Source organism: Chlamydotis macqueenii, chromosome 2 (assembly GCF_036417535.1).
Source record: "Chlamydotis macqueenii isolate bChlMac1 chromosome 2, bChlMac1.mat, whole genome shotgun sequence".
NCBI lineage: Eukaryota > Metazoa > Chordata > Aves > Otidiformes > Otididae > Chlamydotis > Chlamydotis macqueenii.
The window spans coordinates 69,070,951-69,096,459 of record NC_141557.1 but is presented as its reverse complement, the minus strand read 5'-3'; the positions used below and the strand labels follow the sequence as shown (position 1 = coordinate 69,096,459).

Below are 25,509 nucleotides of genomic sequence, written 5' to 3'. Positions count from 1 at the left end.
TATCCTATGGAAAAAGGTGAAGCAGAGCTGGTCTGTTCATACTAAGCCATGTGTATCTGACAGCACGTAAGTTGTAATGAGAGCCGTGTGTCAGTATAAGTATAGCTAATTCACCAAGTATACTGTGCCCCTGCGGGAACAGCCAACGTGCAGTAGTGCCAGAAAAGGTTACAACCTCGTGTTTTCAGGGATGGAGCAAGGGTTTCCGAGCCTCTTTTGCTTTAAATCTGCCTTGGCCAGACTGGAGATGCTAAGTCCCGGTTCATTTGTGTGTGCGTGTATCTGCGCTGGGTCTGATAGGGGAGCATATGGCAGAAGCGATTTGCCCTTGACTGTGCCTCTTTTTTGGCAGGCACAGGCTTGTTTCTCGCAGAGCACGCGCAGACACAGCCACTGCTGCACATCACTTCTTGTGCCGCTTACTTGCTGGCTTTCAGCTCTTTGCCTGAATGCATGTCCTTTGTGGTGTTTTGGTTAATTGGACATTGTTTTAATTACTGCTGAACTAAACAAACATGAAATTTCTATCTGTCATTTTGCCGCCTCAGTGACCATGGTCTCCAAGCAGCCAATACAGGACTCAGACTGTTCAGATCTGGTATAAATTGCAGTGACTCTCATGGAGTTTCCCTCATTTACACCTTTTTCTGGGGAAAACACCCCTCCAGGGAGGAGAAGGCTCCACTAAACAGCTCTTTTTTTGCGCTCTCCTAAACGCCTTTGTTTGCTCTCATTGGAGCTTGTGGCAAACAGACCTTGGCTTCAGGGCAGTAGAAGTGCCAGTCCTCTTCCATGGCCTGGGGACAGTCTATGGCCACATCTTTCATTGCCATGATCCTTCGAGTTGCCTCCTTTCTTACCTTTCCCTCTCCAACTAATTGCCTTTTTCTCCCTTTGCTGTCTCTAATTCTTCGCAGCAATGCTTGGGTCGTGTCAAAATGAAGCAGTGGGAGTGCAGGCATGCCTTCACATTGGTCGGTCTATAGCCATTTCTGTCAATAACGGCCATGCTACAGCAGAAGGCAGGTTCTCTGGCCTGCCAGTAGCCTTTATTTTGAGATGCTAATTTACCACTGACTTGAAGAGGAGAAAAAGCATTTTTTAAATACCTTAAAAGGCATAGAGCCTTTTAAAACTATCATTTCCCTTCTTTTCTCTTTATATTGACTCTTCTCCTTTGCTTACAGCTTTGGAAAGAAAAATATCAATGAGGCAAAGCAGAGAGGAGCTTATAAAACGAGGAGTGCTGAAAGAAATTTTTGATAAAGGTAAGTGTTCTTCTTTTCACAACATTAAACTGACGTCCCATATAATTTTATGGCCAGATACTACATTACTGTAGCATTTGAAAAATGGGAATAGGGTCCTTAATTGTAGGACTGTGCAGGATAAGGTCTCTAAACATCTTGTTTGATTTCACCATGGGCTGCCCCTCTCCTTGGGATAAATGTGATAGTTACCTAGCAAAATGAAACAGAAAGCTAATCAGAAATGTAAACCAGCAGAAGTACAAAATCATGGCAGCATGCAAGAGTCAGTCGCTGCAAAACAGCAAGGCATCCAGACTGCAGGGAGATGGAGTGGGTCTGTGCCTGCATGTGTTATTGTTGCCTGGCTGAGTCACTGCAGGATTAACTGTTGTGGAAAAGGGACATGTTTAAAGATTTTGGATACTGACAAGCACAGGACAGTGCCCATTCCCTTGAAACAGCTCAGAAGACATAATATTAATAATTCCTTGTTCAGAATAATTAATTTGTTGAGTTGCTAATGTATTGTTTATGCAGAACACCATTGTTTTACAAACACCATTGTTATACACCTGTAATGCAGCAACACATATTTGACATTTATTACATGTGTGTCAATCTTTAACTGCAGCTTTTATTTGTTTTGCTGCTTCCCTTGTCAATAGCTAATGTAAGAAATTCAGTAAATTATATAAAGATATGCCAAAGTTGCCTCTTAATACAACTTATGCATGTGCTTTAAAGCCTCATTAATTCAAAGTCTAAAAGTCTTTAACAATACCAGTACAAAACCTGTTAGAAGTCAGTAGAAGTTACAAATTCTCACAGATAATAGAAGTAGGGTATACCCCCTAACGTCTAGAGCATTTAAATCCACTGCCTACTTTTTTAGTCTAGCTTATTGGGAAAGGATAGATTATTTAAAAATTTACTAACCTGAGCTGTTTATTTTTTTAAGAGGAAAAAAAAATTAAAAATTGCAAGAGAGGGATAATGGTTTTAAAGTAGATTCAGATTGGACATTAGGAAATTTTTTTTTACTATGAGGGTGGTAGAACACTGGAACAGGTTGCCCAGAGAGGTGGTGAATGCCCCATCCCTGGAAACGTTCAAGGCCAGGTTGGATAGGGAAGTTGGACGAGATGACCTTTAAAGGTCCCTTCCAACCCAAAATATTCTATGATTCTAAGAGGCATCTTGTACAGACAATAAGTGTAGCCACAATGTTGAATCTCTTTGTCTCCCTTTCCTAAGAGGTGGACAAAGCAGACAGAAACAGCCCGTGAGTGACTAATTTTGCATTTTTCTTTCTTAAAAAAATTTATACAGATCAAAGGAAACTTAATATGGAAAGAGTGGCCCAGAACCGAAAATTCTGGAGCTTGTAGTGTGCCTAGTATTGGTTTTATCGTATCTTCTATGTTGAATAAAAACAGAATTAGCAAGTTTGTTCACCTGCTGTATAAAATGACACTCTGACCTGTTTGCTGCAGGATTTGCTGGCTTTTCAGAGAACTTTGTGTCATCCAGCAGCTTAAAAGTTTGCAGAGCACAGTAAGTCACAGTGTTCACACATGGGGGAGTCACTGCAGTCCAGCTGCTATATTTGGGAAACAAGAAATGCTTTTGTCATTTCAGTGACCCTCACACTTAAACTAGTCAAGTGAAACCACTCCAGACCGAACTACAGAGAGGTCTTTTCTTGGCAAGGGCCAGACTCATGACCGAATCAGTTTCTGCTATCTTCCATTTACAGTGTTTTGTGACTTGAGTCATCTGAAAATGCAGGCAAAGCTTGTAATTTTTTCAAATAGTGTGTACTTCTGGAAAAATAGTAAGTCGAAGAAGTATCTGATGAGGCACCTGCTGTTCTAGTAGTTTGTGGGCAGGCAGTGCCAAGAGGTTAAAAATACAGCTTTCACCTGCAACTCAGAACATACTGCAGCATTTAGAAGAACTCAGATTTTTGTTACAACATTTCTCCCACACATGGATAAACAGCTTTGATTTTCACGTAAAAGTGTAACCATCCCAAAAGCATCTGGCTTTAGAATTGCCCAGTGTTCCATGGTGCCAGACAAAGAATTGAATCTACTTGTAGTACATGAGATTGCCTATAGTGAGAAGTTTCTGAATATGAGTGTGTACTGATTGCTTGCTTGCTTCAGGGACAACGCTGCAATGGTTCTGCAAGGAAGCATGGGCGGTCTTCATTTTTTATACTTTCATATGCTTGTACTTTCTGTCTAATCAAAATGATGGATTTAGACACAAATTTCAGATTAGCTAAATCCTGACAAGATTTGGAAGTGTTGCACTTAATGTGCTAATGCAGATTTTGTGGCAGTGTGTGAGCGTAAGTTTGAAGAAGTGGCAATGGTAATGCAGCAAGGAGGAAGGCATGGCAGCCACCGGAGAGTCAGTTGTGCTGCAGTTTCAATATGTTGAAAGGATTTGAACTCCTCTAGAAGCAGGGAGGACATCTGTATGTCAGCCTGTCTTATACTCCACAGGATCAAAAAAAAAAAAAAAAAAACAGGGATCTGCTTAGAGACTGAAGTCAAGGAGGATGCTAAGGTAGCTACCAAGGCTGGGAAACAGCCCTGGGGACAGGCCTTGACTACATGCCAGAACACTCAGTTTTCTATCCCCTAGCCCATGAGGGGCATGGCAGAGAAGGGCATGAATTTTTCTCTGCCCATCCTAGCCTTTGCCATTGAGAATGCTTGCTTTGACAGTCTTACTTGAAAGCAGACAAGTACTGAAGGAGATAACCCGAAGTGGAAAAAAATGCAGGATTTTGAACTCTTCTCATCATCTTGACTTCCTTAGCCATTTATCTGTGGAAAGAGCACATGAGCGTGGCACTATTCAGACATGCAAGAAGTTCCCGAGTCCAGGGTGTTCAGAGTGAAAAGACCCGGTGTGAGGGTAGGCAGAGCTCCAGTCTAAACAAACAACAAACTGGTCTGTACCAGATGCACTGCGGACTGCTTTGCAATAGGCAATTTTTTTGAAGTACCTGAAAGTGGAAGTGACAAGTGAGTTCAGGAGTACAAACCATGCTTAGGGGCCACATGTTTTGAACATGTCATCTATGCATTTCTGCACCTTCATTTCATGCTGTTATTTTCACACGCTAAGGTGAATCAAAGTGTCTGGGTAGAGTCCTCTGCATCAAAGAGTTTCCTCTGAGGTAGGTCCTGTTTCTTTGCTGACTTCAGGTATGCAGAGCCTCATGAGTAACAGAAGGGCAGCCTCCGTGCGCTCCTGTTGCTGCAGAGGTCAAGCTACTCTCTCTTATCCCATCCAGATCCAGCTGATTCACACTCAGGTGGCATTATCACAGCTCATGCATTTGAGGAAACTTGTTCTCCACTAAGTAGTAGCAGGCTCTGTGGAAACACAGCAAAGGATTTAGCAAGTGTGAGAACAAAAGATTACATGTTATCACTGTGCAAAATTAACTTTAAACTCATAGCCAGTTTCTGAAGATTAATTGATGCATCTGTGTATATGTAATAATTGCATTACCAGAATTCTTTTCATTTGTGTGTCAGCTAACCAGGACAGCTTTCAATACTTTAAAAATAATAAATAATTTGCCTTTTATATCTGGCTGTCAAGCATGTCTCTGATCCAGGATTAATTCACACTAAGATATGCTTCACTCTACAAATTATTTTATCTCTGTGTTTGATCCGTTTGCTGTACTTGAGTAGCTCCCCATGTAGTTCTTCTTTAAGCAAGATCTGATTTAGGGTGTGTATTTCCGTGATGATTCTGTGTCATGTCTGATTATTTCAGTCAAATCCAAGGACAAGTTTTAGAGTCTGCATGAAGACTGGAGATATTCAGAGGGAAGATTAAAAGAGGTTATGCTGTCAGTACAAAAAGCTGTCATGCTTTTTGTTATGACAAAAAGTAAAAGCCAAAATTTTATCTCATGTTTTAGTTTTGTGCAATCATAAACTTCAATGGGTCATTTGAATGATATCTTCTTAAATCATGCTGAATATACCTTGAGAAGCGCCAGGTGCACTTAAGACAGTAAGATTTCCAGGGGCTCAGCATGTTATGATAGGCATTCCACTTCATAAAAAATGTGCAGACATCCCTCCAAAAACTAAATGTTAGTGGTTTTATCATGCATACTTTTTGTCTGCTCACAGTTATGGTCAAATTCAGTCCTGCACTGAATTAATAAGTGTTGCTGGGCACAATCACTGCCTTTCATTCGAGAAACAGTTGCTCTGCATAAGAAACAGTTACGCTCTTTCATGAAACCAGGTAACTGAGACAACAGCAGCCCCTATCCCAAACATGTGTAAAGGTGTGTGTTTATAAGAGAGAGAGAGGGAGATAGAGCAAGCACAGAACACATACCATTTCCACCCAAAAGTAAAAAAAAACATTCAGCTTAAATACTGGCTGAACTGTTGTTTGATTTTTGCTGCCTAGGGAAATAAATGGGTTTACATTGAATGACCACAGCAGTTAGGAGACTGTGCTGTGAACCACTGGCCAAAACCTTCAGTTTTGATTAATGTTGCCACCTTTTAGCCAGCTCAGTTGATTGCTCTGAAAGCCGTGGGTCACGTTTCAGTCTGGTATGATGTGGCTGTGTACCATAATAACTCTCTAGGTCTTCCAACAGCCCCCAACAAAAACCAGAAAGTCAAGACTTTCATATTTCTAACAATTCCAAAATAAGCAGGAGACCATCTTCACTCACTGTAGAAAAGCTTTAAAAGGCAGAAACTTAATTCTGAATACTTTCCAACTAATGTACTTTCAGACTTGTTAATTGCTGTGTCTTGACACATAAGTGAGACTTAATTTTTTTTCTTTTCAGTATTGTTTTCCGTAGTATTACGCACGTTTTAGCCCTATGAGGGGAAGGAAGATATGCACTCATTTGAATGATGTGCATCTCTGCTTGGTACATTGAGCAGTAATATGGCTAATCAGAGGTGCCCAAAAATGAAGAACCAGATACTGAAATCCTGAATTTGACTTAAAAGAATAATTTAAATGCATAGTAAAATTAGGCTTTATTTAATTGCCTGCTGGTTTTTAGCCTTACAGCTCACATTCTGGTTATATTTTCAGACTACCACCCATAACCACAGGGGCTGAACACTTTCCTTTCTGAAACTGTAATTGAGATATCCATGTAGTCACCGCCTCCAGGTACCAGAGTGCTGCAGAAAACAAGTTCTGAGATAAAAATCATGCGGGTTGACACCGTAGAAAATGATCTGATCCCTCGCTTCTGTTCTGTATTATTTCTAATGTGAAGTGGTGTTTGGTAAGAAAGAAACTACCAGCTGCTGTTACAGAAATTTTGCTCAGGTAGCAGAGATACTATTAATAACTTTAAAAACAGGCTTTCTGCTATATCCCAGTATCAAGACAATACACCAGGCGACTGTAAAAATTATTCTCTCCCTTACCTAAACTCTTGATGCTGGTAGCTGTAATGTTTTTATTTGTGTGTGAAATAGGGACATACTTCTGTGATTTTGCTTGTCTCCATTACAGTGTAAAAATTGGTGTAAGGGAAGAGAATAATTCTTGTTATTTTTATTATTAAAATATTCTAAATTACATACTGTGTATATTAGTGTTCTTTAAGAAAGCTCCTTAGCTTCCATTCCAGCCTATTCTTATTCCTGACTTCCCAACTTCAACAGAGACAGAGGGAAAATGGATTTTGTGGCCCTGGATGGGGCCACATGGCCCCATGGATGGAGAATGGTCAAGAACCATCCAACTTAGACCATGGATCATAATGACCATCCTAGGGTAAGCAAAGGATCAACACAGATATTTGACAGATCTTTCCCGAATCTTAATAACTCCTTAAGGCAAGTGGAATGCTGTCAGATTTCTGTGAAACTGTTGTGGACAGAACATCACAGTCAGACATCTCCAAGAAATGATATGCACAAGTTGTACTTTTGAGATACAAACCATATTATTTTGGTCCTTATCCCTGTGTCTCCTGTATACATACAAGATCTCAGTTCAGATTCCTCAACTGCAAACAAGCTAATGGAGATAGCAGATTTCATTTAAAAGTCTTTCTGTGTCTTATTTATGTCTTCTGTTGTTATTCTGCTTTTCTCCAACCATGAACAGATGGGGAACTTTCCATACCAAATGAAGAAGGAGCTTTGGAGAATGGGCAGCCTCTGGGCTCTGGGCAAGTGCTGAGCTCCAGCCAGGTATCCCTGCCAGCCCTAGCAGAACTGGAGTCAGGTCCAGCACCTGGGGAACCCTGCTCATACGAGGTGCTCCCAACAACAGAGATCATGGATGGGACAGGTAACGTATTTTTTACATTATGATGTGGATACTCTAAGCTGTTTGAAACAAGTTTCCGACTTCTAACATTTCATGTCTAGCCCTGAGAGATTCTTGTTGAAGTCCAAGGTATTCTGATGGAGAAGGAAGTGGCAGCAGAGAGATTGTCACTGGATGCTCCATGAGAAATTTCGACTGACTCGATGTAGAAGTAGCCTCTACTTCTACACAAGTATCCTGCGCTTTGTCAACATTTAAGAGCAGATTTCTAACTCTCCAGCTGCATCTCAGCTGTGCCAATGAACTCCAGAGCAGAGAGCTGACACCTGAGGGTGCAGCATCCTGCCTTTTACCTGCTGCGTGGTGTTGGGTGTCGTTCACACCGCACAGCTTTCAGTAGCTGACACAGCCAGCTGCTCTATCCTAGGGGCGGCTCTCTGTACTTCTTCCCCGACCCATGCAGAGAGATCTAGTTTGGCTCCTCTTTCTACATCGCTTAATGCTGAGAGTTGTGAATGAAGATCAGGTGAGGAAAAGTGCCTGGTAGAAGTGTTTGTCCATAATCTTGCACAACTATGCGGCCTCTTTGAAACAGAGTAGGCCCCGTGAGGTGCTTTTACATGTATAGGATAAGTTTAGAGACCACCTGCTAACATATCTGGTCCTGAGCAAGCTGTGGTGACAGATCGTCTGAGATGTGACATTTTAAGGCTCTTGATTTTTGTTCAAGATGTGGGAATACATTCCAGTCCGGCATAAGGGAGCTGGCTTCTATGAGAGGTAATGGGAAATTCGGTTGTTGTGTAGATGTGTGTTTCTCTTTCTCTTTTTCTCTCTTTCTTTCTGTCCTCCTTTCTATGTTATATGATGTTTGAGTGAAATCTATTAGTCCTTCTTAATCTGCATTGCTGCGCTGCTTTTCTTGTCTTACTATGGCTGTATCCGCTGCTGCTTTGCTCGTAACGTTGTTGCGTCTATGATGTGGTTGTGTCCTCCAGTGTCTGAAGAGAGCCCCACATCCAATGAGTCCGGCGTCCTCCTGTCCCAAGATCCTACAGCTAAGCCAGTCCTGCTACTTCCCCCCAAAAAATCTGCCGCTTTCGCTGGAGACCATGAGGACACCCCAGTGAAACAGTTGTCCCTCCTCAAACAGCCCCCTGCCCTGCCTCCTAAACCTATTGCCAGGATTGCCAGCCACTTAACTGGTAAGTAGGTATTCCTGGACCCTCGGCACCACCATTTCCCTTATAGGAAAAACCTGCCCTTACAGCAAGGTTCTTGGTGTCCTTCCTTCTTCTGTAACGCTGTTTGCACATGTTGTTGTGTGTACTGGTAATGTATCTGTGTTGTACCTAGGGCAGGGAGCACGAAGCGTTTTCAGATGATACCTTCATCGAGGTTGCTTCAGGGCACTTCCCCCCTCAGTTGTAATTACCTAAGGCTGCCGCTGCGTTTCCTAACCCGCCTCACTCTTACTCATCAAGACTTACTATCAAATTGCAGGATGTGCTTTGATGGGAAAGGAAGTATCAGGAAAATACATTAAATCTTCAAATGTCTTTAATGAGAAAAGGGGTGAGGATTGAGGAGAAAGGGAGAATTTTGCTTTCTCCTTTTGCCCTTTGTTGCTTTTCCCCTCAGCTGCCTTCTGGGCAGGTCCCCCTGCACACACCCTATATCTTTCCATATGTTTGTCTTTTACTTGGCCCCCTGATCCTTACACAGGCCATTCTGTCCCATGCCTTCTTGCTATTTTGCTTCCCTGCTCACACTGCCTGCCTAACTGCTCCCCCTTTCCACCCCTGCTCTGACTGCTCTCCTCCCACTGATCAGTCCTGATGATGATGGGCAGCTCCAGTTCCCAACAATCAAGATTTTTATGTCCTGCAATTTATGCTGCAGTTTATCTCTCACTGCATGGCAGCTAGCAACAGTAGACAATGCAGGCTCCTTTTTTGTGTTCCAGATGTTTTCACAAGTGTCCACGCTCTTTGGGATTCAAAGCTCTAGGTAGATGAGGAAGGAGGATTAGTGGATCTCCTCACTGTGATCTCTCATTTAGACCACCAAAGCAAAGGATGGCTACATTTACGCAGACCAAAAAAAAGGATGTCTAAATGCTTGCCTGCACCTTTTGAACAGTCTGCTCATAATTACAACTGCTGCCCAGGAGGCAGCACCTCAAAATCCTGAGTTCAAGATGAGGTGTGGTGCATCTCTGACTGTGGCGGCTAGCAGTCTTCTCAGTGGGTTGATCTAAAGCTGCACTGATCTTTTCAGGGCTGATGTGAGAAATTTGCAGTCTGCATTAATACATTCTAGATGGGGTTTTTTTGTTTCCTGACAGTTAATACACGTTTTATTTGGGTTAAGGTCTATATCAGGAAAGAGCCCATTAGGAAAGAGCATGTTCTGGTTTTCTCTGCTATATCTACGTAGTCTTTTCATGTTTCTGTTTGGATGACCACACATTTTTGTTCTGTATAGTTTTGTTCATCTTACGTGAACTCTCTTTACTTTCTTGCCTGCCAATATCTACGCATAATGGTTAATATTGTGCCTTGAACTACAAACTGAATGGGCAGTTCTGCAGCCTGCAAAGCCAGGCAGCAGTATGAATGGCTTCAGGTGAGGACAAAACCGGCTTCCTATGATCTCCCATAACACTCTGTCCCAATTACAAGAAGCTGCTCGGAAATTAGGCCAACATAGAAGAAATTTTAGAAAATAGGAATAGCATAGAAAAAAACTCAGATACTAAATGTCCTTCGTTCATAAGCCTTTCATTTGTACGAGCAGAAGAATCAGAGGATGAGGGCTTCTGGTGTGGGGTATGTTTGCAGCTAGAAATTTTGTGTGAAGCAGAATCAGGCTCACGCTGTCAGCATAAGTCAGTTGCTTGATGGTGACAACTTTGCAATGAAAGCAAAACCAACTGTGACTTCTCTTACTTTGTGGTGACCTGTGGTGATCTCTCATCCAGTCCCAAGTAAACTCTTGTATGTACATCTAGACAGACTCTTGTACATGCAAACAGGGAACCCTCAGGAAAGAGGAACAGAGATTTGGATTTAGTCATACGGCCCTAATTTAATTGACAGTTATTCCCGGTAGAACTGAAAGCCTCATTTATACATACCTTATAAGTGAAAGTATTAAACTTATTACTAAGGATCCATTTACTTTGGTGATCTAAAGGATATATGTGTTGTTCAGTGCCTTGTGTTCTCCACTGGTAATTATTTTAGCTGTGTATAATCTTTGGAAATGAGCGATCAGTCCTAATGAAGCACCCTCATCAGTGAGAAGTAGAATTAATGCTATTCTTTTACTAATTACTCCAGGGACAGCCTCAGCTTGTGTGTGAGAAAACAAGTAAAATCTGAATTCCTGCGTTCGAGGTGAAGACTTTTCTGTTCTTGTTGTATACCCATTTTTCTACTGAAGATTTTGTGAGAAGGTTGAAGGACAAGTTAAGACATACTAGACATGGCTAGTGGAGAGTGCCAGTGGTTTAATGGTCTGGTATCTCTGTTAAAAAAAGACTATGAGGGGAGATGTGAAGGGTTCAGGTGCACATCTGAAAAATACAGAAGCACCTCTTAACTTCTGTCTTAAGATATATATGTGTGTGTGTACATATGTATATCTATTTAATAGAAATTTTTATACAAACATATATTATAAAATCACTACGGGCATGGTAAGTAGCAAAAGAAAAATAAAAAAAAAAGATAAATATTTTAAATACAAAACTTGAGGAAAGAAAAGCTTCCTTTGAGTCTGGCCACCTTCTTGCTGTGAACTTATCCCAAAGTTCTTCAATACAGGCATGAAGACTGACTTGCAGGGTTTGGCAAAGAACTTAATACAGGTTTTAGAAATGGAAAAGAAACATTCCTCACCTCTGAAAGCATTTGTGAACCATGTCAAACATCTATCATCCTATGCCAAGACAAAGATTGGCCTTTCCCTCAGTAAGAAACACACATAAAAGAGTAGGCCTAAAATAAACATGTAAGAGCACATTTAATTTCAGGAAGAATGAAAAGGAAAAATCCATTGTAAAGGCAACAAGAATAGAGAATTGCCTCTAGCAAATATAAATCGCACAACATTGGCCTGCATCTTCTCAGGGCTGAGGCACTGTGGGAACAGGGCAGAGCAGGAACAGGGACAGAGCCAAGAGCAGACTGCAGAGCAGCCACTGCAGAAGGTGCTCCATACTTTGCCTCACACCGTCTCCCATGCTCCTGATGATGCTGGCTCCACAGGGAATGTCCATATCACAGCACTGGGTGTGAAAGTGCCCACACAGCCCTAGAAGACAGGCAACCCTCAGAGAAAAAACATGATTCTCAACTGTTCTGATACCATCGTTTCATGGACAACTTTCATGGACATATTTTCTTTCATCATTTTATTTCTCCAGTATCCACATGCAGAACCCAGGCATTTAGGACAACACTTGCAGCCCCTTCATTGAAAATATAAGAGGAGCTGAAATAATCACCTGGGACTGAATTTAATTGGACTGCTGGGGTGAAGTCCCGACATTATCATAAAATCTTTAATGGCCAAAAGTGGCAAGAAGACTGGTCATATCTGATTTGATAGACCGCATACCCCAGTAGTGTAAAGCTCCTTTTGATCTTGGTTCATTAAGTTGTTACTTCTCACCAGCACAGGTAATGTTTTCTGAAGTTAATTAGATATTTTCCATTCGAACAACTGAATCACCAGTAACCCGTAAAGTCACCTAGAACATCAGAGAACAAAATATATGCCATTAAGCTGGGGTCTCAGCAACACCTGAGTGTATTTGAGTCCAAATTTAGCCTAATATTACAGTGGGGCATAGCCTTGGTCATATCTGGACACTCAACTATTTTATTTAAGCTTTGAAAAACCTTTTGCATTCTCTTGCTTTCTTCATTCAAGATTTTGAGGAGAGGCATAGCACATTTTTGGTTCTGAGATTGTGCTTTCTAGTTATGTCTCTTTAGAGTAAGAACTAATTCATAATTAGAGGCAAACACTTAACAGGGTAGGAAATGTTACAAGTCCCCAAAAGTTACTTCTGATAATGCAGACAAGCCAAGGGTGAGGTTTGAGAACATGGATACCTGGTGTCCTGCTGCATTGCCACAACACAGCTGGTTGTTAGTTACAGCATTGTAAAAGTAATTAATCCAATAACTATTCTCTGCAGTATTTTATTATGCAACAGTCAGATGTATCTCAGAAGGCTCTTCTGTAGATAAGCCCAAGACGTTATTCACCAGCTTCCTCCTCTGTGACATTACCTCCTGCTGCCTGCTCTGGCAGGCTACATTCATGAAGGCAAGTTGCATTTATGTGCGGTCGATGGACAATTCTCTTTTCATTGTGTTCTTGAGGGAGAACCCTTCACCAACACCCCCAGGTTCTCATGGGAAACTAGACCCTGATGCAGTTGCTCTCTCCATCCTTCCTCTGCCTGCTGGTACCTGCAGGGGAGTACCTAGCACATATAGGTATCAGGAAATCTTGTCTTTGAAATCCTCTTCAGGACTCTGCAGGAGAATTCATGCAGAGCTGTACTTTTCAACCTTTAGAGTCTGCATGCTTTGCTTGTATTCTGCAAACTCAACTTGAGCCTTGGATGCATATGTGATGCAGAAGAACAGCAAAGAATTTCTGTCTCAAATCTTCCCTGAAGACTTGGCTGCAGGTCTTGCTGTAGTCGGCAGGAGATGCACGGCATATCTTTGAGAACAGTTTTAAGCTTGTCTTTATGAATCTGCTCAAAAACTCATTAAAATGAGTTTTCTTCCAGTACCTCAAGGGGGCCTACAAGAAAGATGGGGAAAGGCTGTTTAGTAAGGCCTGTTGCAATAGGACGAGGGGTAATGGTTTTAAAATAGAGGGGGTTAGATTTAGATTAGAAATTAGGAAAAAATTTTTTACGATGCGAGTTATAGAACACTGGAACAGATTGCCCAGAAAGGTGGTGGAGGCCCCATCCCTGGAAACGTTCAAGGCCAGGCTGGATGAGGCTCTGAGCAACATGATCTAGTTGGGGATGTCCCTGCTCCTTGCAGGGAGGTTGGACTAGATGGCCTTTGAAGGTCCCTTCCAACTCTAACCATTCTATGATTCTATGAAATAAGAAAAGAGACTCCTGCTGTTCTAGCCACAAGTGATTCCCGGAGAGAAGACCTGAAAAAGTAAAAGCTACTTGTCCAAATGCTACCAGCAAATATCAGGCACATCACCTCACTTCCACTATGGAGCTCCCTGAATCTTGCAAAATTGCTCATTCTCTTGAGCATGAAGAACCTCAGCCAAACCCATGCTGGTTTCTGCACTTTTTTTTTTTTGCACATTACAGAATGAATTACTTAGATGGAATTTAAAGAGTAACTCATTAACTTTATGACAAGTTGTATTACTTGTCATTGTATATAGTACAGCAAAGTTACCATATAACGTTGTTCAGGTGGGAAGGAACCTCAGCAAGTCTCTAGTCCAGCTTCCTGCTCAAAGCAGGGCCAGTTATGGGATCAGATGAGGTTGCTCAGGGCTTTGTCTAACTGAGTCTTGAAAACCTCAAAGGATGCCAGCTGCACAACCTGGCTGGGCAAGCCTCTTCCACTGTTTGGCTCTTCTCATGGGAGAAAACATTTTCCTTATAATCCAGTCTTGAAACTCTTTTGTTTCAGTTTTTGCCCACTGTTTCTCCTCCTCCCACTGTGCACCACTGTGAAGAGCCTGACTCCACCTTATTGATAATCTTCTCATGAGTACTGGAGGGCTGCTGTTAGGTGTTCCCCACACAAGCTATCTTTTCTTCAAGCTGACAAGCCCCAGTCCCTCAACTTCTCCTCAGAAGTCAGGTGCTCCAGCCCTCAACCATTGCAGTGTCCCTCTGCTCGACTCATTCTGAGCTTTTGATGTCTTTCCTGGAGGGTCCTAAGTTTGGCACAGTAATCTAGATACAGACTAAGAAGCGCTGAATAGAGGGGGAATAATACTTTGATCTCCTGGCTCCTGAGCTTAGGAGGCTGTTGGCGTTCCTTGCTGTTGGGGTACAATACTGGCTCCTGGTTGGCATCACAAGGAGTCAAGAAAGAGCATTTCTGCCACTGGCAAGATAGCAAACACAGCCAGCCCTGCCACAAGCCCAGGATTCCCAAGCATGCCCTCTTTCTCCATGCAGTAGTTGTGCTGGGGCAGAATTTGAAGATTTTAGTGAGCTTTTTAATGAACCCTACTGGAGCAACATTTGCTGCCATACATCCAGAACTTCCTAGCACCCTACCTACAACAGTTGTATCTGCAACGTGTGCTAACCAGCTCTCCAGCCACATTCAGTGTAGTGTAGTTCGGCTTGGTGTAGTCACTGTACAGCTGCAGTGTACAAACAAACACATCAGAAGAATCATACGTGAGCAAACCTTTTGTGCAGTGAATAAAAGGTTATTTATCTATCTCCTGAAAACCCAAAAGGAAATGCACCACAGTAGGTGTAAGCAAAATGATCTATATGGAAGGGATAATGGCTGACCTGCTTGTCAAAGGTCTGATGTGCAGCAAATATTGTGGCATCCACAACTATCTTTTAAGTAGTTTATTGTCATCAGCAGTGGGAAGGTTGATGTCTAACATCTCTTTCATCAATTCTGGCACCGTTATTACTTACCCATGCTCAGTACTGAGTGGTCACAACTCTGGTGGGAACCAGCATCTTGCAAAATTGCTCATTATTCTCTTGAGCATGAAGAACCTCAGCCAAAAGTGATTAATCAGACTTGCACACCTGGCTTCACACAGTTTACTTCTCTTCTATCACATGAGTGCTTTTGTGCAGTGATTTAAGACTCTGGTGCTATTCCACTAAGGAGACACTTATCACAGATTCCTTGTTCATATTTCCACTGCCCAGCTTCTTATTCATCTACAGATGTCCATGTCTGATGGATATTTCGTGCTGGAGGCAATGACTGTTTCCACTCCTGGTTCATACATCAAATGCATTGTGAAATTGAAACAAACAGAGGAAAGAACTGTAAAACACAGTTGTCTCACTCTTTCATGCAGGGACAAGTTGTTCTCTCATTTACTCCAGATGATGGTAGCGCAGTTTCCAACAGCATGACTGGACCCCATAGATTTGAGCAAGGCCACATTTGTTCAGCACATTCACTGATCTGACCACTCAGTACAACTTGCAGTACAAGGTCTCTGTTACTGATGTTGGTGAAGATATACTGATACATCCGAGTTAACGGATTGAACTCTTTCTCCTTTTCGCCATTTTTTTTTTTAACAGACAAGTAGAATTCTCCTGAAGGTGAAGGGCAGACAAGTAGATTTAATGCCTCTGGCTTATTTTCAAGGCTCTTTTAGGTATTAGGGCTGTATTGAGACAGGCTCAAGAACTTGGGTGAAACACAGTCGGTCTGAATAAAACCTTAGGTTAAAAATAATGGACAAGATTTTTGGCAGGTGTCCAGTGGAGTCACCCAGCACTGATACCACTGAAAACATATTGATGTGAAAGATTTCTTTACATTTAAGTGGAAAGTAAAGGTCCTTTGTTGTGAAGAGTGGAAACCAGAGTATGCACAACTGATTCATGATGGAGTATGTGGTTACTCGGGATAATTAAGCTAGACTTGTTCTGCCATGCAACTCCAAAGCTTCAGTACCTCTGTCACAACACTAGAAGATGAATGCTTGCATGAGAAAGGAAAATAAATTTTTGCTGTATTTTAGAAGAAAAATTTAAGGATTCCTGTTTGTTTTACATCTGAACCATTTGGCACATTATACTCACTCCCAACATACAATATTGCTCTAATCTTCAGGATCACAGAAGGCAGCAAACCCAGCTGATACTTCTAGTTATTCTTTTGTCAGAAGCAAGAGATGCCTACAGCTGGGATGTCTTTGAATTCACCGTCAAGGATGACTCCCCTGTGTCATACACAAAGTGGTGAGGCGTCCAGGCACAGGCACAGTCAGTTGAAGATTATAATTGAGATACAGCAGAAAAGGTTCTAAAACTAGCAGTCAAACTTGCATTTTCAAAATAGAAGTGCAGATCTCAGTGTAGTTTTTGTAGCTCAGACTTGAGTTCTGCTCTCTGTAACTCTCCCACTCTGCAATGTGGAAAGACCACTTTCTCTCCATGACTCTATTTCATCTTTGGATCTATGCATGGTCTTTTTCCGTATTACTGTCCTTAATCATTTTCAAGAAGTGTTAGTGCTTGGAAGTCCTATTGTCAACCTTATGCACAGTGGCTAGTAGATATGAATTCTAGTATAGGCAATACCTAGAACAGGCCAGGAGGGAGAAAAGAATAAAGGGGGTGAGGGGAAGGATAGTTAATGCTAAAAAGAACCATCTGGAAAAGGTCTTTAGAAATCTGATATTACTCAGGAGGGTAATGACCTTTGAAACCAGAGAGCAACATCTTGCTCCCAAGCTTTCTTGGGTCAAAAGAAGATTCTGGCCCTTCAATTCCCTTGCCATGTTACAGCAAGGACTGAAGCAACAAGAGGCCAAAGATCGTACAAGCCTTGCCCACAGAGCTGCATTGGAGAGCCAAATGTCTGTGGTATTCCACATGGGAAAAGGCCTGGCCTTCATCCTAAGCACAAACTCACAGTTGCAGCTCACAGTGTATGTTTGCCCTGGGTTTTGCTCTTCGCATTTGTTGTGACCATTTCTCACACCCATCTTGGGAACTACAAGCCCTCCCATTACTTTTTCTTCCTTCTGAAAACATTTCACAGTGCAACTCTGAAAAACTGCGTCCTTCAGTTGAGTCCTGGCAGAGAGGTTTGCTTGTGGACCTCTCATGGATTTCTCATGGAAGTCAAGGGAGTCTTTGCCTGGCAGGTCAACGAACATAACTAGAGTTAAAAAGGTTCAAAATCAGTCCATGAGTCCAGAGAAAAGTGCCTGCCAAGTCTCCTGTAAAAGAATACATTAAAACATGACAATCTTCTGCCCTGTATCATTTTCTCCTTCTGTACTCTTTGTTTTTCTGGACCACTCCTGTTTAGTATTCAAACGGTGTTTCTTTTCTCTCTTGCCCTATAATGTAATTTTTAACACCAGACGTTTTGCACATTACAAAGCTGTAAGAAATGTGAATTGTAGTAATTGCGCTGCAGTGGCTGAGAAGGGTCAGGAATCCCTGAGCTTTTGCTCCAGCAGTGGTGGTGGTGAGTCATCCTGTAACTTCAGACACCAAATTGCTCTCCCACTATTTGCATGCCTGTTGAGCAGAAGACATTGCGCTTACCTCACAGGGCTGTTTTGGAGGATTAGGGTTTTAAAGCTTCCAAGTGTGCCACAAGCCTTGTTAAGTATTGCTTAACGCTGTTTATTAAGGGGCATGCATAGCCCTGGGATGTTTTTTGTGAGACTCAGAAGTACTGCAAAACAACAGTATTTTTTTGTAAGACAATGCTGAGCACATGCTATGCAGAGTTGTCTGTTGCAGCAGGGAAGGAGTGCACTCTCCTGCGTTGACTCAGTACCCGCTCACCCAGGCAGGTGCTCTGAACTCCATCTTATTGACATGAAAATTAACACCAGGGCCTCTCTTTCTTCTGTTTTAGATCCTGGCGCTCCTGTGAAACTGCCTTGTATGCCAGTTAAACTGTCACCTCCACTACCTCCAAAGAAAGTCATGATTTGCATGCCTTTAGGGGGGCCAGACCTCTCTCTCTCATCCTATTCCACGCAGAAGAGCTCCCAGCAGCCTTTGACCCAGCACCATCACACTGTCCTGCCATCCCAGTTAGCAGCTCACCAGCACCAGCTCCAGTACGGCAGCCACAGCCAGCACCTGCCTTCTGGGTCCAGCACGTTGCCCATTCACCCTTCAGGGTGCCGGATGATAGAGGAACTGAACAAAACACTAGCCATGACCATGCAAAGGCTAGAAAGGTAATGGATCAACTTTCTAAATTACATATTGATGTGCAGTTTCCTGCTAACCTGAGTATCAATATCACCACTTGAGTTATCGTAGAATCATAGAATGGTTAGAGTTGGAAGGGACCTTCAAAGGCCATCTAGTCCAAGCTCCCTGCAAGGAGCAGGGACATCCCCAACTAGATCATGTTGCTCAGAGCCTCATCCAGCCTGGCCTTGAACGTTTCCAGGGATGGGTCATCCACCACCTCTCTGGGCAGAACTCAAAGTTATGTTGATAGTACTTGAATGAGGCCTCTCCTCTGGGGGGTCTAACGACTTCAGGGCAACCATTGCTGGAGAAACAGGGATGAGGAAAGAGCCTTTCCAGGCTTGTTTGACAGAAGTGCCAAGTTTGTGGCAGAAAGGAGAAAAAGATCAAATTTCCTGAACCCTGTTGGTCCTGTTCAAGGAGCTAGATAGTACAGCCAGTGGAGAAGATGTTAATAGGACATGCCTGGCTTGCAGTATATACTGCAGAGTGCATAACTGCAAAGCTCTAGTTATGTGGAGGATTGACCAAAAAAAAAGGGAGAGGAAGTGGAAGATTCAGAAAAGAGTGATAAAAACCAAGTGTGCCACTCAACAAGGGCATCTGATCAGTATTACCAATTAGCTTGAAATAACCTATGAGGACTTCCTACAAGTCACTCAGAGGCGTTTAAAATAAACTATTTAAATTATTTCAATTAATTTAAAGTAAATTTTATGTTTCATCTCTAAAATAAATATTTAACCCATTCCACAGCAGCCACCTTCCTTCATTTGCATCTGGAGGAAGGTTGTACATTTGATCAGAAGAACCTTAGCTGCATTGGGGCTGTTTTTTATTACTGTCATTTGTGGGCATCTGTGTATGCTACTTCAAAAAGTCTGAGTAAGTGAAGCATGTATAAATGCAAGCTGCCCTCATACACTGCAAGATCAGCAAGCTTTGGAAAATTTATTTCATCTTGTAGACAAAAATTGAGCAAGTCCCAGAATAGGAAAGATAGTCCAAAAAATTTCATATTCTATTTAGTACCAAGGGCAGTTTAGTAGCCAGCTTGCTCTAGGAGCATCAGATCATCCTCCTGTTAGAGAGGAAGGTAAAATATTTGCTGTAACAGACAAAATGCATAATGATTTGCCCGAGTACCTTTTTGTGATAATATTAGCTTCATTATAATGCATAGTTTAAAAGAATTCAATTAGGGACAGCAGATTCTCCTTATTGCATGAAAAAGAGTCAGGGGACCAGAGGCTGTCCACACTGCCAGCTTATTTTAGTACCAGGAAAGCAAGAGCTCTGAGGTTACATCATGGGGGCTGCTGTTTCTGCAGCATGGGGGAATCCTCTGCTGGGGAGACACTGCTAGGGCTCTGAGGGAGATTCCTGTTCCCATCAGTAAAAGAGCTTTAGCGGTAGCATTGGAAAGAGCATCCGCATTCCCCCCTTTGCCCAATGGCTACCTACGTACCTCTCACATTGCCAGCAGGGTTGGTCAGATGCATCTGCATCACTCCAAAGCTTGGTGCACCAAGTACAGAGGGTACTTGGTGTCTCCCAAAGGCTCCTCTGGGGCTGTGCTGCCCGCGCCATCCCCAGCGTAGGTCAGATGTCATACTGTCTGGCTCACACTGTATGCAGAAGGCACTTCGTTATCCTAAGCCCAGTGACATCTCTCAGACTATGACTTCATTGTGGCATCTGTTGCCCACAGCAATGAATGCTCCAATTTCTAGGCATTATTCATGTCTATATCTACAAATATGTTTAACTGATGTAAAGAAGGTGATGCTGTTTGTTTTTAACTATTAATTTGAAACTGAAACTGTGCTGCTTGTTAAAAACTGAATAAGCAAGGATTTATTTCCCAATACAAAGCAATTGCCTCCCTTTGCAAAAGAAAACAAGAAAAGATTGTGGCACTGATATTTCACATTTTAAATGAAAATGAGCCCTAGTTCATGATATTGCAGATAGTTGATTTTTCGTAGCCTTTTTGCATTCCCTAACTTTTATTTCAATAATGAGATAAAGTATTGAGTACTTCAGTTATTCTCCTCATCAAAAGAAATAAATAACGTTTGCATTCACAAGAGATAAAAGAGGTGATGATTGTTTCCCATAATAGTAATTGTTATTTTCATAGTATTTACAGGTAAAAGTGGAGCTAACACTTGCAGTTAATTTTTTTAATTGCTTTTTCAAGCCATGTTGTGATATTAGTAAATTGGCTAACTTTTCTTGAAGATTTGTGCACATTTTTAAAATTTATATATTTAACTTAGGTGAGGATTATTTGCATGAAATGCTACTGTTTTGTAATAGTTTTGGCAGTAGTTCTTCTTTAATTGTATAAAATCCGGGTTAAATCCAGCAGAAATCATGCCACAGTATTTGTCATTGAACACTTCAGCCCAGAAGTCTTGAGAGCTTTTTAAAACTGCAGAGATCCTAGATCTGTTTTCCTCTATTTAAAATTTGGTAGAGTGCTCACATCTCTTGCATGCATAGGATATGCAGTGAGATCCTGAGCTTTACTGTTCCTTCCAGGATAACGTGCTATTGGGTCACTGCTGTTGGATCAATAATCTTGAGGAGATGAGAGTGCCTGGCAAGTCTCTGAGGCATCTTCTGGGGAATGCTATGTTCATTGGCAGCATTTATTTTTGCTGATCTCAGTCTTTATCCTACAGCATTCCAGAATAATTGCCATGATGCTGCAGTAATAATGCTACCAAATCCAGTACTTTGGGGGATTATTTAGAATAGTATTTTATTTTTCATAAAGGGGGATCATGAAGACAAGTGCAGATCAGTTTTCTGCTCTATTTTGTGGGGTTTTTTTCCTTTAGGATAATTTCTTTTCCTTCTCTGTGTCTAGTGTCTTTGCTCCCAGTGCAGTGGGAGCTCCTCAAGTCTGTTAAACTCTATTGATATTCACTGAATCCATAACTATTTCATTTCAATTCCACATTTTGCCCAGTATACTTTTCTTAGACCTTACAACTCTTCTCTCCACCAGGACTGTGAGTGTGGACAGAAGCAAGGAATGAAATGCTAAAACATCCCCTTCCTCTAGCAATCTGGATTTTTTGCTTTCACAAAAGCAATTCAGATGGTCTAACAACATCTGAAGACTGATACTTGAAATCAGTGCTTTACCAATGAGCCAGAAACTTACCAAAGAAAAATGAGCTGTTCCTCTGTACCAGCCTGGAAGCCAGAAGCTATTTTGCTGTCTTTGACCTTGAGAAAGCTACTGAGCTTCTCTACCTCTATTTTCCACTCTGCACGAGTGGTTGCATGTTACTGCCTCATCCTAGATCTAGTGAATATTAATAAGTTAGTGTCTTAAGGTACATTAAAAGCATGTAATAGCTATTCAAGTCCCAGTTGTTCTTATAACTTAAAATAGTCACTAATGCCTGGATATTTAATTCAGTTTTATTACAGACACTATAGAACATAAAGTTCATTTGCTCACTTAACACTTTTGATGGCAAACATTTTCTGGTACTCATAACAGCTCTCCATAACCTGTTCTCAGAAGGGCAATCTGTCCCTTGTCATACTATGACCATTATGACATGTCATTTGCACTGCCAGTTGGCCTCTATTTTCTCTGATAAATTACCAGCTTTATGATAGATTAAGTTGAAACAGAGAAGAGGGTTATTTCCACATAACCTTTTTTCTGCATCCTCTGTTGCCAATTTGTGCCCTACTGCAAGCAACTTTCCAAGACTCTGGCATCATTTTTTACCATTTCAGAATGCATTTTAAGAGTTGGTGAAAATAGTCTGAAGAAAAGGTGTCTGAGGGGAGACCTTATTGCTCTCTACAGCTACCCAAAAGGAGGCTGTAGTGAGGTGAGTGTTGGTCTCTTCTCCCAAGTAATAGGACATGGGTAATGGTTGGACTTGATGATCTTAAAGATCTCTTCCAACCTGAACAATTGATTATTCTGTCCTCCTGACTGAATTGAAATGGAGACGAAAGACCTTGCCCAGAAAGCCATGTGTCACAAACAGCAGCAAAGAAAGCTTTAGAAATCTGTTTGTGCCACTGGAATCTATCTTTAATTTTGACTTAGAGAAGCAGCTTCTTAATCTCAACTAGCCTTATTTTCTGCCTTGCCCGTGTAGGTCTCGGTCTGTCTGGAAAGAGGACAATTAATTTCAATTGCTCTGTGGGCTCTTTTACACTCACAGCTCAATCAAGGCCTCAATTTGTTCAACATATGTACCAAAGAGCTGCTAAGTGGCAATATCTCACCCTGAGCGAGAATTGCATCTGTGGCAGAGCAGTGAAAAATCGCTACGTCCAAAACACCCATGTGTGAGACCAGTTCCTCTGGGACACCCAATTCAGCTTCAGACTGTAGATTTATGCAATTAAATGCATTAGACATTCCTACCAGTGTTTGTAAATCTTATAAAATGTATTTGAGTCAAAAAACATTTATCTTCCATAAAACTTGTCAAGAGAATTGCTTTTTGTCTAAACTTTAGCATTGCCTAAGGATAGAAACACTTCATATTTATAGCTCTGCCTTCTCTCTCAGTCTCTTACACATGTGCCTGTATTGTAGAAATGTATATACAGTGGTTTGAAGTTTTTTCAGATTTTTCTTTTAACTGATAAGTACAGAAAAGCGTACTGCGGATCTGAAAATATACTGATAAAAATGTAACTCTTTATTCCAAAATCAAAGAGCCTGGAATGACGGATAAGAAGTGTGCGGTTTTTTCCCACTACACTTTACAGGAAGGTTTCCACTTTTTTTCTTTTTCAATTTTGTCTGTACTCATATGCTTAAATTGTGATTTTTCATTAAAATATTTTCTCACTAGAAACATTGTAAGCTGTAGTGGTGTAACCTTTTTTGCTGTTTTGATCACGTCAAGATGATGCAACAGTAATTGCAAGTGCTTGTACTAGTCAGCTATGAATTATTCAAATCTATGTGTTAAGATACATTTATCTTCTTCAACCAAGTACTTGCTTAGCTGTAGCTTTGTTCTCTAATTTTGTTGCAAAACATGAAGCCGATTTAAAATGGACTGTTTGAAACAATCGTGTGCTTTTTGGTAAATAATGCTAAAAAAAAATTGTGGTGTAGACCACCTGACCATGTGGGTTTTTTGCTAATTACCAAGAAGAATTTACACACAATAGAAATAGCCAGTGACCTTGATTTGTCTTTCTTAAGTATACTGCAATACTGCATGTATTTCACAAGTGCTTTGCTTAGAGAGCTGACTTAGCCAAAATGTTGTGGAAAAGGCTGATTGTAATCAAGACGAACACAAAACACTAGGAAAAATGAGGGGCTTAAAATAGAAAGAAGTATTATCAAGAAAGTGGATGATTCAGAAAAATTGCAATGAGATGAGAAGCTGCCTATTTCTAGATCACTAGTTCAAATAAAGAGCTAGCATGGTAATTTGTAAATCTTGTTGCCATCCGATACCTTGCTTGGTAACCTAGATTTGTGAACCACTTTGATATCTGCTACCCTATGGGCACACCCGTAAGGATGCGTCTGTAACCTACATAGATCCTTCACAGAACAGGGAAGCACCAAATGGTCCCGGATGCTGAACTACTTTTTGCTCCTTTCATTTGCACTTCCGGAAGGGACTTAGTGAACTTACATTTACTCTCTGTGTATATATTGGTTTAAAATTAACTGAATGATCCAGTGGTTGTGTTCACCATTGGAAGTTTCTTATTTCTTCTCCTTTTTTAAGCAATGTTAACAGAATTTCACACCATTTTAGTTTCTCTTGGCAATTTAATTTCAAGTTTTTTTATTTCCTACCTTTCCTCTTAAAAAGAGTTATGCAAAAAATAGGCTACAGAGAAAGCAGATTTTAAAAATGAAGGTAATATAATGAAAGTTATTAAAGCATATCAATAAATCAGAAGTTAGTTGAGTTTTTAAAGACTATAGTGCTTTTATGTCTTATTAGGAGAATTCTGATCAATTCTAAAACTACTTCCAGGGTGAAAAATTTTGGGGGGGGTCAAACTCATTGAAGTCTAGTACAAAAATTCACAAGCCAATTCTTCATAAATCTTTCATACTTTGTGATATAAAATATAGACTGTCACTAAGGAAATGGAGTGCCTCTCTTCAAGGCATCCAGTAAAGGTATGCATCTCATTGTTGGTTAGTCTGCAATAGTAAATGTTGCAATGAACAAAATTATGTCTTTGAAGAAAGAGAAATGATTCAAGTTGACTCAGTAGAAAATAATTTTAAAGAGAGAGGAATACAACATTATTTTTCAAGATGCAGAATGCCTCTGGTATTCTAAATGGGCTAAAACATTCAAGGGGATTGAGACTACTCAGCACTTGGTAAGGTCAGCCTCAAATTTGGTTGCCTCAAGTGCAACTTGGCCAGCACATCTGGTTTCGCACCTATGTTCGTGTGGAAAGTAAAACAGGAGTTTGACATAGAGAGAATGTCCAAAAGGCAAATGTTCCCCACCATTTGTACAGCTGTTGCCGCTGCTGGGACTTAAGAGAGAGAGTAGTTTCTGTTGACTCAAAAATAAACCTGAGCAGCCATCATTTTTGCCTCCTAGTCTCTCCTCATTTCATTTTGGAAAAGCAACATGAGCAAGTAGATAAAAATAGGTTGGGAAACTTGGTTCTGTTCCTGGCTTTTTCTTTCACCTTTTGTTTGACTTTGATCACTTCCTCACATTCCCGTTTCCTTACTTGTATCTATATGTTCCTTGGTAAAAGGCTCTGAAATCAACACATAAATGGAGCTAGATGGTAGCAGTACTGACAACAGGCCTGGACCACTAAGCTGTGGGAAACGATCGATCACTCTTTATGTGACAAAAGAAATGTGATGTTAGCTCCAGCCAGATTGATCTCCAGCACCTGGCTGGAGTGAGGAGCCCGGAACGGGAGAAGGGACGTATCGTCACTGCAGCCCCCACAACATATAACTGTGCCATTAGC

General features: G+C 41.3%; 1 protein-coding gene across 5 annotated transcripts in view; it reads left to right on the top strand.

The window, feature by feature from the left end:
- The window catches only part of PHACTR1 (phosphatase and actin regulator 1), a 317,085-nt gene that overhangs the window by 242,296 nt on the left and 49,280 nt on the right, over positions 1–25,509 (top strand). For 4 of the 5 annotated variants that reach the window (XM_086740215.1, XM_086740216.1, XM_086740217.1 and 1 more), the window contains 4 exons: positions 1,188–1,268; positions 7,395–7,580; positions 8,558–8,764; positions 18,179–18,509. In XM_086740215.1, the coding sequence (XP_086596341.1) occupies positions 1,188–1,268; positions 7,395–7,580; positions 8,558–8,764; positions 18,179–18,509 (805 nt within the window). The remainder of the gene's footprint in view (positions 1–1,187; positions 1,269–7,394; positions 7,581–8,557; positions 8,765–18,178; positions 18,510–25,509) is intronic. The other variant, XM_086740218.1, reaches the window with a different exon arrangement.